At 51.8% G+C, this 15,446-nt stretch overlaps 1 protein-coding gene across 2 annotated transcripts in view; it reads left to right on the forward strand.

The window, feature by feature from the left end:
• Positions 1-384: 384 nt before the first annotated feature.
• The window catches only part of Sardh (sarcosine dehydrogenase), a 59,595-nt gene continuing 44,533 nt past the window's right edge, over positions 385-15,446 (forward strand). The window contains exons 1-10 of one of the 2 annotated variants that reach the window (XM_028756923.1): positions 385-491; positions 676-892; positions 989-1,035; positions 2,451-2,804; positions 3,551-3,729; positions 4,828-5,007; positions 6,493-6,616; positions 6,767-6,867; positions 10,852-10,956; positions 12,016-12,145. In XM_028756923.1, coding sequence (XP_028612756.1) covers positions 2,471-2,804; positions 3,551-3,729; positions 4,828-5,007; positions 6,493-6,616; positions 6,767-6,867; positions 10,852-10,956; positions 12,016-12,145 — 1,153 coding nt within the window. In that variant the 5' untranslated portion in view covers positions 385-491; positions 676-892; positions 989-1,035; positions 2,451-2,470. Of the gene's footprint in view, positions 492-580; positions 893-988; positions 1,036-2,450; positions 2,805-3,550; positions 3,730-4,827; positions 5,008-6,492; positions 6,617-6,766; positions 6,868-10,851; positions 10,957-12,015; positions 12,146-15,446 lie in introns of those variants that run through there. The other variant, XM_028756922.1, reaches the window with a different exon arrangement.

Here is a 15,446-nt window from a genome sequence, read left to right on the forward strand (position 1 = left end):
CCCGGGAGTGAGCAAGCACAGACTAGTGCCAAGATGACCTCGCCAGGGGCCTCAGTTCAAGAAGGGATGGTTCTACCCATGAAGCCAACTATAGATTGAGCTGGCTTGGGGAGATGGGAACCTGAATAGGCAAGACAGGCTGCCCAGCAGTATGGAGACCCCTGGGTTAGAGATGAGGAAGGAATTATGAGAGAGGGGTCATCCACAGAGCTGGGCCCGGATTCACAGCTCTTCTCTGCTGGCCAGCCAGGAGAACTGCCCACTTGGCCGCTGTCCCAGCAGGGCTGGCCAGGAAGCTGGGGTGGTGGGAGGTACATTCCGCCCCGGTTGTAGGCTGGACCAGCAAGGGAGTGTGTGGCCTGTTCAGCTAGACCCAGATGCAGCCTGGGAAAGAAGGGGGGGCAGTGTCTTGACAGCCTCTTCATGGGCAGGGTTGGAGTTAGCTGCTCGCTAGCTGGGACCTCCCTCTTCTTCTGGTTGAAGGACGTGGGGTAGATGGGAAGGCCATGGATAACTGTGGGGGTGCGGGAGGGGGGGGTCTCTTATGGGAGGGCTCTGTGGAGTGCCTTCCCCTCTTGGGCTCCCTACTAACCTGTTGCTGCCTTCCAAAAGGGCCCTGTGTCTGAGGCCTCAGGCCTGTGACTGGGCTCTCATTCCCTGTGTCCTCTGCCCTAGCCCTTGGGAAGCTGAGGGAGAGAGCTGCAGAGGCCAGAGGGCAGGTTAATGAAGAATCTGTTCTGAAGGAGGAGGAGCAGGCTGGGGTCCTGGCTGCCCCATCCCCCACCCCTGCCGTGACTAGCTGGACTGGCAAGGAAGGAGCACGTGGCAGCACTTCAGGCCAGCAGCATTGGCACCAGGCACAGCTTGGAGAGGAAGCAGGCTCCTCTGGCAGGTATGTAGTGCCTGGTGTGGTGTCCTAAGGTAGAGGCACTGCTTGGACTTGCAGAGCCTTGACTGGGTCCATATTATGCTGACTTTTCCTTGCTAGGAACCTCTCAGGAGCTTCTGGAAAGCCAAGGACCTCAAAGGACTAAGGTATGTATAGATTTCTGCTGAGAGGAATACCTTCCTGTCTCATCCTTGGAAGCCACAGAAGACTTGACAGCTGTCACTGTAGGGATGGGGACAGCCTGAGACTGCAAGGGCAAGGACCGCTCTTCCCTGAAAATCCAACCCCTCCCTACTCCTTAGGCCTCTCAGAGCATAGCCTCCTTGGAGTGGGGTATGGAAGTGGGTGGCTTGGTTCTGACCCACTCTCTTTCCCCAGTGTGGGTTCAGTGTGGTCACAAGTGGGACATGGTGCCACAGTGGGTCCCAAGTCTCCAGGCTGGGAGGGCTTTCAGTCACAGTGCTGTTCAGTCAGCCATACAGAGGTCTGTGATGGAAGCTTCCCTTACCTCAGTCTCTTCCCCTAAAATAGAGGCAAGAGTCACGGGCCTCAGAGCAGTCTGTGGGAGTGAGTGAATGCACAGAGCTTGTCATCCACACTGGATGATGGAAGTGAGTTTCTCAGTTAACTGGCTACTTGGTAATAGTCATTAGTACTAAGGAAGCCAGCCCCACTCAGCCAAAGCCTTGACTTTACTGCTGAACCCAGGAAAGGGCATGAGAAATCCCTCAGAGGCCTCTCTCTCTTTCTTCCCTGTGCTGGGCAGGGATCCTCTCCAGGAGACACTCTGGGTACCATCAGTCCTGGTAGACTTTTTTTTTTTTTTTTTTTTTTTTTGGTGTGTGTGTGTGTGTCGGTGTGAGACAGGGTTTCTCTGTGTAGCCCCAACTGCCCTGGAACTCACTCTGTAGAGCTGGCCTCAAACTCAGATCTGTCTGTTTCTCCCTTCCAAGTGCTGGGATTAAAGGTGTGTGCCATCACTGCCTGGTTTCCTGGTAAACTCATATTATTACATTTTGATGAATAGGGAGATGGGCGTGGGGTGGGCTTTCTGAAGGAAGGGCTCTTGTTGATCTCTTAAGGAAGGACTGTGGAGGGGACAGAGAAGTGAGACCCCTTAAGCCAGTACAGAGTCCCATCTGAAATCCAGATGCTTGGGTGAGTGAGTGGGGAGTGAGTGGGTGAGTGAGTGGGGAGTGGATGAGTGAGTGGGGAGTGGGTGAGTGGGTGGGGAGTGGATGAGTGAGTGGGGAGTGGGTGAGTGAGTGGGGAGTGGGTGAGTGAGTGGGTGAGTGAGTGGGTGAGTGAGTGGGGAGTGGATGAGTGAGTGGGGAGTGGGTGAGTGAGTGGGGAGTGGATGAGTGACTGGGTGAGTGAGTGGGTGAGTGAGTGGGTGAGTGAGTGGGGAGTGGGTGAGTGGACACACATCACAGGAACACAGCAGGGAGAAGGGCGCGGATGTAGCATGGGAGCCTCAGGGACATGGGCCTGCACTTAGCTTCACCCCCACAGTGTCTGCACTGTACCCCATCCAACCTGACTCTCTTGTTGGCTCCTCAAGGTACAGGAGCCCTAGTTCCCATGGCTTCGTTGAGCCAGGTCCTACGCGTAGCTGCCACCTGTCTTCAAAGGAGATCTGCTCGGAACCTGGGGCTACAGCCCCTAGCCAGGGAGGCCAGGCTCACCACTGAGAAGAGTGTTCCATACCAGCGGACCCTGAAAGAGGAGGTCCAAGGTGCCTCCGTGGTGCCCCAAGGACCAAGCCAGCCCCTGCCTAGCACAGCCAATGTTGTGATCATTGGTGGGGGCAGTTTGGGCTGCCAGACTCTGTACCACTTGGCCAAGCTGGGTGTAGGTGGAGCAGTGCTGCTGGAGAGAGAGCGACTGACCTCAGGGACCACCTGGCACTCAGCAGGTGGGAGCCTGGGTGCAGGCGGGTAGGTGGACACAGCTGGGGGTCAGTCTGGGTGAGGCAGAGGAGTTGGAGAGGAAAGATGTATGATGGAGTGGAAGGCCAGCCAGACTTTATTCTCTGAAGAGCTGTGCTAGGGAGAGCCTATTAAGGGGTCTTGGCATTAGGAAGGTTGAGAACCACTGCTTTAAGCCCATCTCCCAGGGCCAGGCTGGCTGGGCTGTCAGGCCTTGCCCCTACGTGCCACAGTAGCTTCATTGCTGACCTCTGTGCCTCAGCCTCTGCTGTCTTAGAAAGACCGGGATTTCTGGGTCTGGTCAGTTTTCAGTTTCACCATTTACCTGCTCTCTGACTTTGAATTCAACTATTTGGTGCTTATGAGGTTCACCTATGACATAACCTCCTAAGGCCAGGTACGGTGGCCTAGGCCTATCATGTTAGCACTTGTGAGCCAGAGACCGGAAGATGAGGAATTCAGCTTCATTCTTGGTCACAGAGCAAGTCTGAGGCTAGCCCGGCCTCTCAAGACCTTAGGTAGACTCTACCAGGCCTGCCACATAGATGCTTGCTAATGGGAGCCCTAGATACTGTCACTAGGAGCTGCCCCAGCATAGGCCTGACTTCCACCTGTGGCAGGTCGTGCCCTACCTAACATCCCTGGGCTCCTCACTGCCCCTCGTTATTCCTCTGGAAGAAGTGGAGCGTAACACCACCCTGCAGGGGAATGATGGTGTCCTTTTCTGACCCAGGCTTATTGTGGCAGCTGCGGCCCAGCGATGTGGAGGTAGAGCTTCTGGCTCATACACGGCAAGTGGTGAGCCATGATCTGGAAAAGGAGACTGGGCTGCATACAGGCTGGATCCAGAACGGTGGCCTATTCATTGCCTCTAACCGGCAGCGCCTGGATGAATACAAGAGGCTCATGTCGGTGGGTATGCCCCTAGGGAAAGCGGGGCATGCTCTCTGCATGGGAGCTCAGCTGGGGGACTGTGTTCCATAGGTGTGGAGTGCATACCTCATAGGAGCTCACATAGATGCTGTGCTCTTTGTGGGCATACACCCAGATGAAGGAGGCCCCAGCAATGAGTACATGCAATAATCTCTTGGCACTGGAAGCCAGTGCCTACAGATGAGGGTTCAAACCCTATCGATGCTCTTTGCTGGATGGGCTACCTGGGTGGAGAGCCTTGGCCACACTCTTCATTCAAAATTCCTGGAGAGTGCTGGGGTGTAGTTTAGTTGGTAGGGTGCTTGTTCGGTGTGCACCAAGTCCTTGGTTCCACCCCAACTCTCTGGTTCACCTGCTCTCAGATTTAGAACTGTTCAGAGTCACTGAGTTTTACCTCTGAAGTTATCTGAAGCCTGGTATAGTGGGACATGCCTCTTACCCTATCAGAAAGGTCAGGAGTTTAAGTTCATCATTGGCTTTACAGTTTCTGGCCAGCCTGTGACACATGAGACCCTGTCTCAAAAAGAAAAATATCCTTAGAGGATCTCATTGCTAACTGGGTGGAACCCTGTTAAATAGGTCATCACCTCCATTGGATTGGTTATCCTTGGTCCAATTAAATATGGGGGCATGGCCTGTTTGTCAGTGCCGTCAAGCCAAGAGTATGTTGGTGTTTTTTGGGGAAAACCTGGAATCATCAGACCTAAAATAAGAGACTGTGAGGGTCGTTTTGATTGTATTATGACACACTAAGCAGTTTGTAGCTCATTCTTGTCTGAGTTCCTAATCAACCACACAGTTTACTATCTGCTCATTCCTGGGAGTAGGTGTTCAGTACCCCCATTTCCCTTAAAAAGCTGCCACTGGAGCAGATGCTAGAGCCAAGGGGTGTGGCTCCAGACCCTGCCTCTGCACTGTCTCCACCCCTTCACTTTCTTGCTGGAGAAGACCTAAGGGGTCCTCTGGGCATAGAGACCTGCCCAGGCTTCTAGAGGCAGCAGGTTGGGCCCTGGGTCAGGTGAGTGGCCTGAAAACCTGCTTCCCATGGGCTCAGGTACTTTTTTTGGGTTTTTCTAGTTGGGCAAGGCCTATGGTATAGAATCCCATGTGCTGAGCCCGGCAGAGACCAAGAATCTGTACCCACTGATGAACGTGGACGACCTCTATGGGACCCTGTATGTGCCACAGGATGGTACCATGGACCCTGCTGGCACCTGTGCTACCCTCACCAGAGCAGCAGTGGCTCGAGGAGCTCAGGTACCTGTAACTGCCAACTATGTGTCTTTACTCTGAGCCCACCCCCTTTCCCTACAAACCCTGAGGCTGGAGGACAGGCTCCATCCTTGGCCTGATATATGTGGTCTTGGGCCAGTTGGTACTGCCCAGCCTTTGGGTCCATTGTGTTGTTCCATCCCTTCACAAGGATCCTACTCTGTCACAAAAGAAATCTCTGGATCCCTTATTATTCTGTCTTCTTTTGCCTCAACCTTGCACTTACTGTAGAAAAACTTACTGTAGAAAATGATCAACAGGGGCTGGGGATATGGCTTACTGCATAAGAGTACTTGATTCTCAGGACCGAGTTTTATATTTCCAACATCCATGTGGTTTTCTGTCTGTCATCCTCGTGGAAACAGTGAGCTCCAGGCTCAGTGAGAGAGCCTGTCTCAAGGGAACAAGGTAGAGTGGCAGAGGAGGACACCAATGTCCTTCTCTGACCTCCAAATGTGATTTCATGCCCTACTTTCATGTTTGTTGCTGTGTTAAAACACCCTGACAAAAAATAACTTAGGGAAGGAAAGGACTGACTAGTCTTACAATCAGGTTACAAACCATTGAGAAATCAAGGTAGAAACTCAAGCATCTAACACTCAGGATCAGAAAGAGAGAGAGAGAGAGAAAGAGAGAGAGAGAGAGAGAGAGAGAGAGAGAGAGAGAGAGAGAGAGAATGATAGATAGATAGATAGATAGATAGATAGATAGATAGATATGAGTGCACCCATGATGCCCGGGTATCTTTCTTCACTCATAAAGTTTAGGCTTAGCATAGGGAATGGTGCTGCCCACCATGGGCTAGGTCAGTTAACAATCAAGTCAGTTCTCCATAGACACATCCAGAGGCCAACCTGATCTAGATAATTCCTCAGTTAAGTCTCTCTCATGTCGATTCTAAGTTGAATCAAGTTGACATTTAAAGCCAACCAGCACCTGTACACACCTCCACACAATGAGACAGCACACACAACCAGCACAGTGCATGCACATGTACACACCTCCACACAATGAGACAGCACACACAGCACATGGATATACCACATACATGCACACATAAAAAGACAAATAAACATAGAGGAAGTAAAAAAAAAAAAGAGTCCCGCAACACTGGACATTTTAACATGTTTCTGTTTCTATGAAGGAATAAAACAGACACACATCTTATTAAAAACCAAAATGATGTATGAATATTTTTCTATTTTCAAATGAATCTTACCTACTAGATGAGCCAGCAATCCTTTGCTATTCTGAATGAGTATCCCCCTGCCTGCCAATCTGCACAAATGTTCCAACTAAGGAAGGGAGTAGGCTCTGCTGTCTTGTAATGTGTCTTCCTTTTCTCTGATCAAATGAATCAGGAAGTGTTCCTCACAGAAGCAATATCCTGGCCTATCTAGTGGGTCATGGATGGAGGTCAGACTGTCAGAGAGCCCCACATGTTTAGGGTACAGTTTTTTCCCATCTCAGGTCATTGAAAACTGTGCAGTGACTGGCATCTGTGTGCGGACGGATGACTTTGGAGTGCGGCGGGTGGCAGCTGTGGAGACGGAGCATGGATCCATCCAGACACCCTGCGTGGTCAACTGTGCAGGTGGGATGCTGTTCCTCTGACTCTCTCAGCTCAGGTCCCACCCATAAAGTACATCTTTCTGGGATGGGAAGTCAGGATAGGCAGGAATTCTGAGGTGTCCCATGCCCACTCTGAGAGTGGCAGCTGAGTTACTCTCCATTCTGCTTCCAGGAGTGTGGGCGAACACCGTGGGCCGGATGGCAGGAGTAAAGGTCCCACTGGTGGCCATGCACCACGCCTATGTCGTCACAGAGCGCATTGAGGGGATCCAGGTAAGCGATGGCAGCTGGTGAGCTCGGGACTTTCCCTAAGACCCAGTTTGGACCTAGTCAAATGGCACATCCCTCAGCCTTAGGCACGTCCTCTGTGTAACGGGTGGTGGCAGATGTAACACGAGTTGCCGCTGTGAATTTGATGGTGCAGGCTACTTTGGTCACCAGGGCCTGGCTTCTCCTTGATATCTCCGGTCTGGTAATCAGAGTTACTAGACCTTGCTGTAGGCAGCCAGTTTGGCTTTGTTCAACGTCCTGGACCTGAGTTTCAGAGAAATCAAACATGATGAGTCCATTCTTATGACTCTGGTTCCTGACACTCAGCACGACTCTGAGAGCCTCTGCTGAGGGAGCCCTGGGCTGTGTGTACCTGCAGGTACCCGGAATTATGTGCCTTCTGCTCACTCCTCTCTTGGTCTACTTGGGTCTTCTTTTCTATGTTGTTGGCTGGTAGTTTTCTGGTGCCTTACAACTGAGCCCTCCTACCTCTCACCAATCATCTGAGCACGTCTTTCCCTTCCCTCCCGCCTCCTCCGTCACTCCTTCTAAACCCACTGCTTCCCCATCACTCCTCCACCCTCCTCTCCTCTTCCTACCTTCCCCCTCTCTTTATTCCTCATCCTTCTCTTTCCTTCCCTCTATCCTTTAAAAAAATGTTTGTCTTATGTGCACTGGTGTTTTGTTTGCATATATGTCTGTATGAGGGTGCTTGGATCTTGGAATTACATGGCACCCATGTGGGTCTTGGGACTCAAACCCCAGTCCTCTGGGAAATCAGTCAGTGCTCTTAACTTTGAGCCATCTGCAGCCCCTCTTCTCTTTTTCCTCTCCCATCCTGTATCTCGCCATTCATTTCTTTCCCTCCATCCTTCTTGCCACCCTCCCACCTTCCATTCCTCCTCGATGCCTTCTTCCATCTATCCAGCCATTCACCCATCTCCTTGTACATCTGTCCATCTTTCCATCCCTTCTTCTTTATTGCCTTCTGTCCACCCACCCATGGCCCATCCCTCCTCCCCATTCACCTTTTCATTCCCCTATTCCACCATCATTCACCTACTTGTTAATCCTCCCCAATGGGCATCGAATCCTGTCTCCAGCCAGCACTGACTGGAATGGCTTCATGTTCCAGGCCCTGCTCCAGGTGGTGGGGGTAAAACAGGGAGAGACCCAGTTTTTGCCTGAAGAGAAAATGGGGGTCCTACAGACAAGCAAAGGAGCAACTCTCAAAGAAGCTGCAAAGGGTTCTGGAAGGGAACCCCTCCAGAGTTTCAGGGTTCAGAGACCCAGTAAAGGGCAGAGCCTGTCCTAAAGGACTACACAAAGACACTCACCTTAGGCCAATCAAATGTGGCTGAGCGTGGGTTGCCTGACATCCATAGCTGAGATTGGAGGACTAGTTGATCTTTCGGTAGCTCTCTGCAGAAGGAGGAGGCCACACCTCTCAGTGGGGATTTGAGGATGATGGAGAAGGTCACAGAGCATGGCATTGGTTTTGATTTTGATTGACATTTCAGAGATCTGAGCCATAGGTTGTGGGGTGGGGTAGTGTGAGAGGCCACATCGCTCTTGTTTAGGGCTCAGCAATGAGAGTCTTGGACACATGCACACCCCCTCTTGCCCATGCTAGGTTCTTAGTGCCTGCCTTCCCCGCCTCGTGTGAGTTTAGCTTCCCTCCTGCCTCCAAGATGTCAAACCTAGATGTTTCATAGTGTGAATGTAGAAAATAGCACACCAAAACCCTGGGTCTGGTGGATTCTTGCCATTGTTTCCAGAGTAACTCCCTCTGAACACACAGTAGGTCCTTATTTACAGAGACACCTACCTTGGACTGTATTTGGTGTGCAGGGAAAACTGGCCATGCTGACTGCCAAAGTTCAGCACTGCGGGGAGAACCAACTCCTCAGATGGCCACCAGGGGTCACTCTCTGACCATGAAGGGCTCACCGGAGCCAGGCTGAGTCTGAGGTGTAAATGGGGGCAGTGGATGTGTCCTGGGTTGAGGGTAAGCACAGGGTGTCCACTGAGGGGCACTACCCCTCACTCCTAGCTAAAGCCCTTTCTGGGAAGCATTAGGACAGCCTGCAGCTGGCTATCTCCCTCCCATGACTCTCAAAGTCAGAGCCAAGCTGCAAGGTCCCCAGGTGCCTGTGGGTATGTACATGGATAGGGCCACCATCCCTGATGCTTCAAGACATGCAGGGACTGTCTGGTGTGATGAGGCTCTATGAGTTTTGCCCTGCCTAGTGCTGGGGCTAGGCAGGAGACAGAGCCAGGCCTCAGACTTGCTTGCCTACTGCTGTGGTCCTACTCTGCTGAGGAGAGTTCCAAGGCTGCAAACTTGCTCTGGGGTTTGTATCATGTGTCCTCTTGCCCATCTCAGCTCAGGAAACTCCCTGGACCTGGCAGCCATGTGCTGCAGGATATTGTCTTCCTGTAGTAGCCGTAGTTACAGGCAAGGGCCCAGTCAGGGCTTGGTGCTCATCCTCTGGGGCATCTAAGATCTCCCAGCTTTGAGAAGCTGCCTTGGTTCTAGCCAGCTCTGTCCTAACCTCCTTGTGTCCATTCAAGGTATGGTTCTGTCTATCTTACATTTTCATCACCTTCCCATCTGCTTCTGCAGGGAGATGGTTGCCCCATGCAGATGCGAAACACAAGGCCACAGCCTAGGCTGTGGATTAGAAGTCCACATCTTCCCACTCAGCCTAGGAGAGTGCAGTCACTGTTCTAAGCCTTGGGGTTCCCTTTTCTTTCTTTAAATTTTCACCACAGTTCGTGTTCAGTCTCTCTCTCTCTCTCTCTCTCTCTCTCTCTCTCTCTCTCTCTCTCTCTCTGCGTGTGTGTGTGTGTGTGTGTGTGTGTGTGTGTGTATCTGTGTGTGTGCATGTAGAGGTCAGGGGCTAACTTATGAGGCTGGTTTTTCTACCATGTGGGTTCCTGAGATCAAACATGGGGTTATCAGGACTGGTGGTAAGTTCCTTTACCCACTGAGTCATCTCACTGGGCTATCTTTCTAGTCCTTTCCCGCTCCTCCTCTTACTTGTGCTCATCCTCACTGTCTGAGTCTCATGTAGCTCAGGTTACTCTTGAGCTAGTTTTATAGACAAGGATGACCTGGAACCCCTGATTATCCTATGCACCACCACACCTAGTTCATGACGTGCTGGGGATTGAACTTGCTGGCAAGCACTCTACCAACTGAGTGGCCTCGGCTCTCAGTTCCCTCCCTTTCCTGCAGCGCAGGTGGTAACTGTGCATGGGGCTGTGCTGAGGCAGAACAAGGTAATGTGGTGAGCAAGGTACTAGCCTCTAGGAGGAGCTCATGGGGTAGCTGTGGCCATGATCATGTTTATCTAGCTGGTGTTTCAGAGGACCAAGAACAGAGGAGCAATCACTCTGACTTCCAAAAGGAAGCAGCCAGCAGGGTTTGAAGCAACTGGGAGAGAATAAATTGAGGTCAGAAGTTGGGGACAGAATTGGAGTAGAGACATATTGTCCACCAGAGTACAATGGACTCCTGTATGGAGTGAGCAGTGGAGTTGCTAGGCAGACATGTGTGTCTTGCTGCGGCCAAGAGGCCGAGGGGCAGGGAACCTGCCTGCTGGGACAGGAACATGGGCTTCCCTGGCCTCCAGGGGTCTCCACAAACCTGCGCTATTTTGCTCTACAATCTTTGGTGTGTTAGTGCTGCTGTTGATGGTACTGGCAGGGCTAACTGTTATTATTTTAAAGGAGTACTTATTTATTGCAACTATGACAGTGCTTCTGAAAGCCGTCCCTAACTCAGACACTGTGGTTGCTGCTCACAAATGAGCCAGGCCTCTTTGAGGGGTTCCTGTCTCTCTCTGCCTGTCTCCTTCCCTGTTCATCTCCAGTGTAGGAGAAGGTGACACAAGTTCACCCAGAGCTGGGCATGCCCCAGGGCATGGGGACCAGTGCTAAAGGGCTGCTTGACACCTGTGGCCTCTCTGCTTTACCTTCCAGAACATGCCCAATGTCCGGGATCATGATGCTTCTGTGTACCTCCGTCTGCAGGGGGATGCCTTGTCTGTGGGTGGCTATGAGGCCAACCCTATCTTTTGGGATGAGGTAAGATTCGCCCTCAAGGATCCCATGGTGGAAAGACAGAGGTGCCTCGGCCCCACCCGACTTGAGTGCTTCTGAGAACTGGCACTCGGGTATACCAGAAGCCAGATGGATTGCTGCCCAGCTCAGCACGCTGGACTCTAGAAGAGCTTGGAAGTGACCCAGCCCTTGGTTGAGCAGCAGCAATGATGGGCCTTCTGAGGCCTCACTTGCCCTTCCTGCCTCTCTCCAAGGCCACAGTGGAGCCTCAGGGATGGAGGACAATTCAGGGGACACCATAGGTGTCTCATCCAGATGTCCACAAACAGACTGACTAGATGGTGATTCCGGACCAAATGTCTATTTAGTTCTGGAAAGGGTTGGGGAGACTGACTGCCTGGAGGTAGGGAGCCAAACAAAAGTTCACAGGGTTGAGTAGTGCAGTGTGGGTGGTGACTGCACCCCAGCACAGTTAGTAGTATGGGTTGTTGGAGAGGTCAGGTTGAAGACACAGGTGGGCTGGATGGCCAGTTGCCAAGGTTGTGGTGGCCTAGGAGCAGCTCCAGCTTGCTCCTGAGATAGGGCCCTTCCCTCTCTTTAGACAGGGTCTCTATGTAGTTCTAACTGTCCCAGAACTCACTGTGTAGACCAGTGTCTCCTGAGTGCTGGGATTAAAGGTGTGTGGTACAATGACTGGTGGTATTCTTGCCCATCCTAAAATCAGAAGAGTTGTTACAAGGCTGAGCATAGGAGAGTGGTTGGGAGGGCAGGCACATGGAGGGTTTTGACCAGTTGAGGTAGGTAACTGGGAGCCATGGGAGGCTCAGGAGAAGGGCAGGTACTGTATGGTTTGAGAGAATGGGTTAGCAGCAAGAAGCTGGAGCCCAGCTGGAGATCACAGAAACAGTCCAGGAAAACTAGGTGGAGTACAACCAGGAAGGAAGGGAGTGGGTGGATTGAGAGCCCACAAGTGAATCCCATCCTCTGTCTTGTCTGACCTGGTTCCCTACCTGGCTAGGGGCTGGAGCCGTGTCATAGGTGGGCCTGGAAGGATCAGTGCTCTTCTTCTGGCTTCATTTGTAGGTGTCAGACAAATTTGCCTTTGGCCTCTTTGACCTGGACTGGGATGTGTTCACCCAGCACATTGAAGGTGCCATTAACCGTGTCCCCGTGTTGGAGAAGACGGGGATCAAGTCCACTGTCTGTGGCCCCGGTGAGTGGGGAGGCTGAGCCCGGAGGAGAGGCATCCTTTAGTCAGTCTGGATGGCAGTGCCTTCAGATGAGCTGAGCACGGGGGTTGGGGGGATCTCTGGCCAGGGGTTGCCAAGCACCTGCCTTCCCTCTGGTCTTCAGGGGGCTGAGAAGAGGTGAGTTTAGCTCCCAGACTCCATCTCTTTAGGTTGTCTACAGAGTAGCCACCATTCACAGGGTACCCTAGGCTTCATCCACAGTGAGGATCCTAGAGAGGAGGCAAGGATGATACTGCAGTCAGATACATACAATGCAAGATTCAGGCAGCCACACCCTTGGGGTAAGTGTGGTACGGCCCAGCAGCCCCACACACGTCGGGGCTCTGTTCTATTTTGTCAAAGTCAATCCTTTTCTTGATTCCCAGCCTGGCAGGGGAGAAACACCTGTCTTAGTTACTTTACTTATTACTGTGGCAAAATGCCACCAAAAGGGCATCTAAAGGGACAAAGGGTTTCTTTTGATTCACAACAGTTCGAGGATGCAGTCTGTCATGGCAGAGCAGCCCTGGATGGGGAACTTGAGGCAGATGGTCAGGTTGTATCACAGTCAGAAAGCAGAGAGATGGATGCTGGTGCAGTCTAGGACCCCTGCCCAGGGAATGGGGCTGTCCCCGTTTACAGCAGGTCTTCCGCACCCTGTCACGGGCATGCCTTGAAGCTAACCTAAACTAGGTAATTCCTCTCAGTTGAGAGGCTAGCCTCCTGGGTAATTCTAGATCCAGCCAAGCTGAAGATCACTATCAGCTGTCACAGAGCCAGTCATTGCTGGGTCGAGGTGGAAACTACACAGCTGGGTAGAGATGTGGGCTCAGCAGAATCTCCAAGGTGTGTTTCCTCCCTTCTATAGGGTGACCTTGAAAGTCAAGCTCAGATACAGGGTAGTCTAAAAGGAAACTGTCTTCAGCTTGATAGGCCAAGCAGTCTACATGTGGGAACCTCGTGGCACTACAGCGTGTCACCTGGGAGGCAGGGACAGAACACCTCTCAGCAGAGGTAGCATAGGTCTGAGAAGTCATAGACAGGCTGGTGCCAAGCTGGTCACTGGATGAAAGAGGAACCAGGAGGCCAAGGGACGTCCATGGGGCAAAGTGGCCAGGCCATCTTAGGAGAGATGAGAAACTCCTTCTGGGGAGTCCAGCCCTCACTGTTGGGCATGCTTGTGACTATAGAGCCAGCTCAGTCTGTAGCACTGGGTGCAGTCCCGGGAAGGCCAAATGGAGTCGGCCCCTAGCCTCCATGAGCAGGCTGAGAGCACATCTTATCTGGTATGTGGGCGAGGGCTATGACTCATGTCCCTGCTCAGCCAGAGTGGGACTGATAGTGAGAAACACAGGAAGAATCCCAGGGGGCATGAATGTCCCCAGTGGCTCTCTTTGTCTAATTAGCCTGGAAACTGTCACTCCCCCATGGGGGCCTATTTTGGGGACATATGCTTGTAGAGACAACTTGGGTCTGGTCTCTTAGCAGTGAGGGTATGTTAGGGATGGGGGTGGGTAGCTTTTCTCCTTGCCAGACAGCTCTGAGGCTTGAGCCTCCAGGATTCAAAGATGTCCCAGTCCCAGACTCTGGAGAGGCTTAGGGCAGATGGAGCTCACTGGCTTAGGCTGAGAACTCAGAGCAAAGGTGGCAAATGTAAATCCTTCTACCATACTGCTGGGAGTTCTGGTATCCTTAAGTTTCCCAGATTGGCCTATATTAAAAATCTAAGGGACCCTGTACTCTGCACCTGCTCCTCTGACCAAAGTTCCACTCCCAGCTCCCACAAATCTTTGTAGACCTAGGCATGACTTCTCCAGCCTCTCTAGCCAACATGGTCCTACTCAGAGGGCTGCCCCTACCCTCACTCAGACAGTCCAGCCTCACACAGGACACTGGAGAGTCACTTGAGCCCCATCTCATGCCTTCTTCCCCTCGGTGAGGCCTTCTACTAGGAGGGTAAAAGGCCATTGTCCCTAAGGACAAAATTCTCCCACTTGCCCATTGTTTTTTCAATGTAGCCTCTTGGTGATCTCCACTGTATTCACTTGACTCTTCCAGGTCTGCTTTGGATTTGAGCCCTCTCTCAGAGTGTGCTCATTCACACGCTAAGTCCTTTTGGAACACGCACAGGGCTGATGTGGAATCTTGGGAGAAATGCTGAACTCATACTTGGCTGGTGTGTGCAGTGCAGCACTCAGGAGACCCTCTGTTTTGCCTTCTCACACACAGTATAAGGACCATTTCTTGTTGTCCGACATGATGTCCAGCTTTGGCCTTACATGACTTACAAGTGAGATGGGCCTTTCTGTGTAGTCTGTCTGCACAGGAATGAGGGCTTGGTCTCTTGGTTCTTCAGCTTCCTACTATTTGAAAGCTTCCTTCCTCTTGCTCCATGTCTGGTTGCCCCTGAGCTCAGACACTGCCCATCAGCAGCTCAGGCTCCAAGAACCCTTTGGGGAACAGGATGGGTGTGTTAGTTCTCTACCAGCAGATGCTAAGAACCTGGGTGGATCTGTGCACCTTTGCTGAGTGACTGGAGGCATCTGACCTCCGCCAGACAGCTTTCTCTTCTGTGATAAAACATTGGGCAGTAGTAGTTCATAGCATACAGGATTGTGGGGAGCGTCTGGCTTACCTTGTGGTTCTTTCTATGAGACAACCTCATTTTTTGCTTATCTGGCTGTTTTCTGTCTCTTTTGCTGTTCGATCAGCTCTGTTGGGTGTAATTTGTCTTTATCTAAACAAGGCTTCCTCCCAGGGCCAAGCACATGATATTTGGGATACAACTGCTTGTAGGTTCACCTGGCCCTGTAGAGTCAGTACTGGGATCTTGATTGTTCAGCAGAGGAAACTAAGGTAGGGCGGCTTGCTTGAGGAGTTAAACAGAGAATTCATGACTATGACTGCAATTTCCTTTAATCTCCCTGGCACCCTGGTAGCAAAGAAAATGTAATCATTCATTCATTCATTCATTCATTCATTCATTCAAGACCACATATGGAGCACGTAGCTAGCCTCCATGCTACCTGCATACCTGGCCTTTAGCAAGGTATGGCCCTCATCCTTAATGGTCAGTGGTCAATGACTGACACAGAAAGATGGTAGTTCACTGACAGGAGTTGTAGACTATGCTGGGTCAGAGGAATGCCGCTTGTTGGTGGGATGATGACAATGCTTCTGAGATGAATCTGGGCCCATGGGGTAGAGCTGGTTAGGTCATAGGTCAAGTGCTTAGGAGAACAAGGACAGGAGCAATCTGGGAGACTCCCTGGAGGTAACAGTATT

Source organism: Grammomys surdaster, unplaced genomic scaffold (assembly GCF_004785775.1).
Source record: "Grammomys surdaster isolate TR1022 unplaced genomic scaffold, NIH_TR_1.0 126133, whole genome shotgun sequence".
NCBI classification, from domain to species: domain Eukaryota; kingdom Metazoa; phylum Chordata; class Mammalia; order Rodentia; family Muridae; genus Grammomys; species Grammomys surdaster.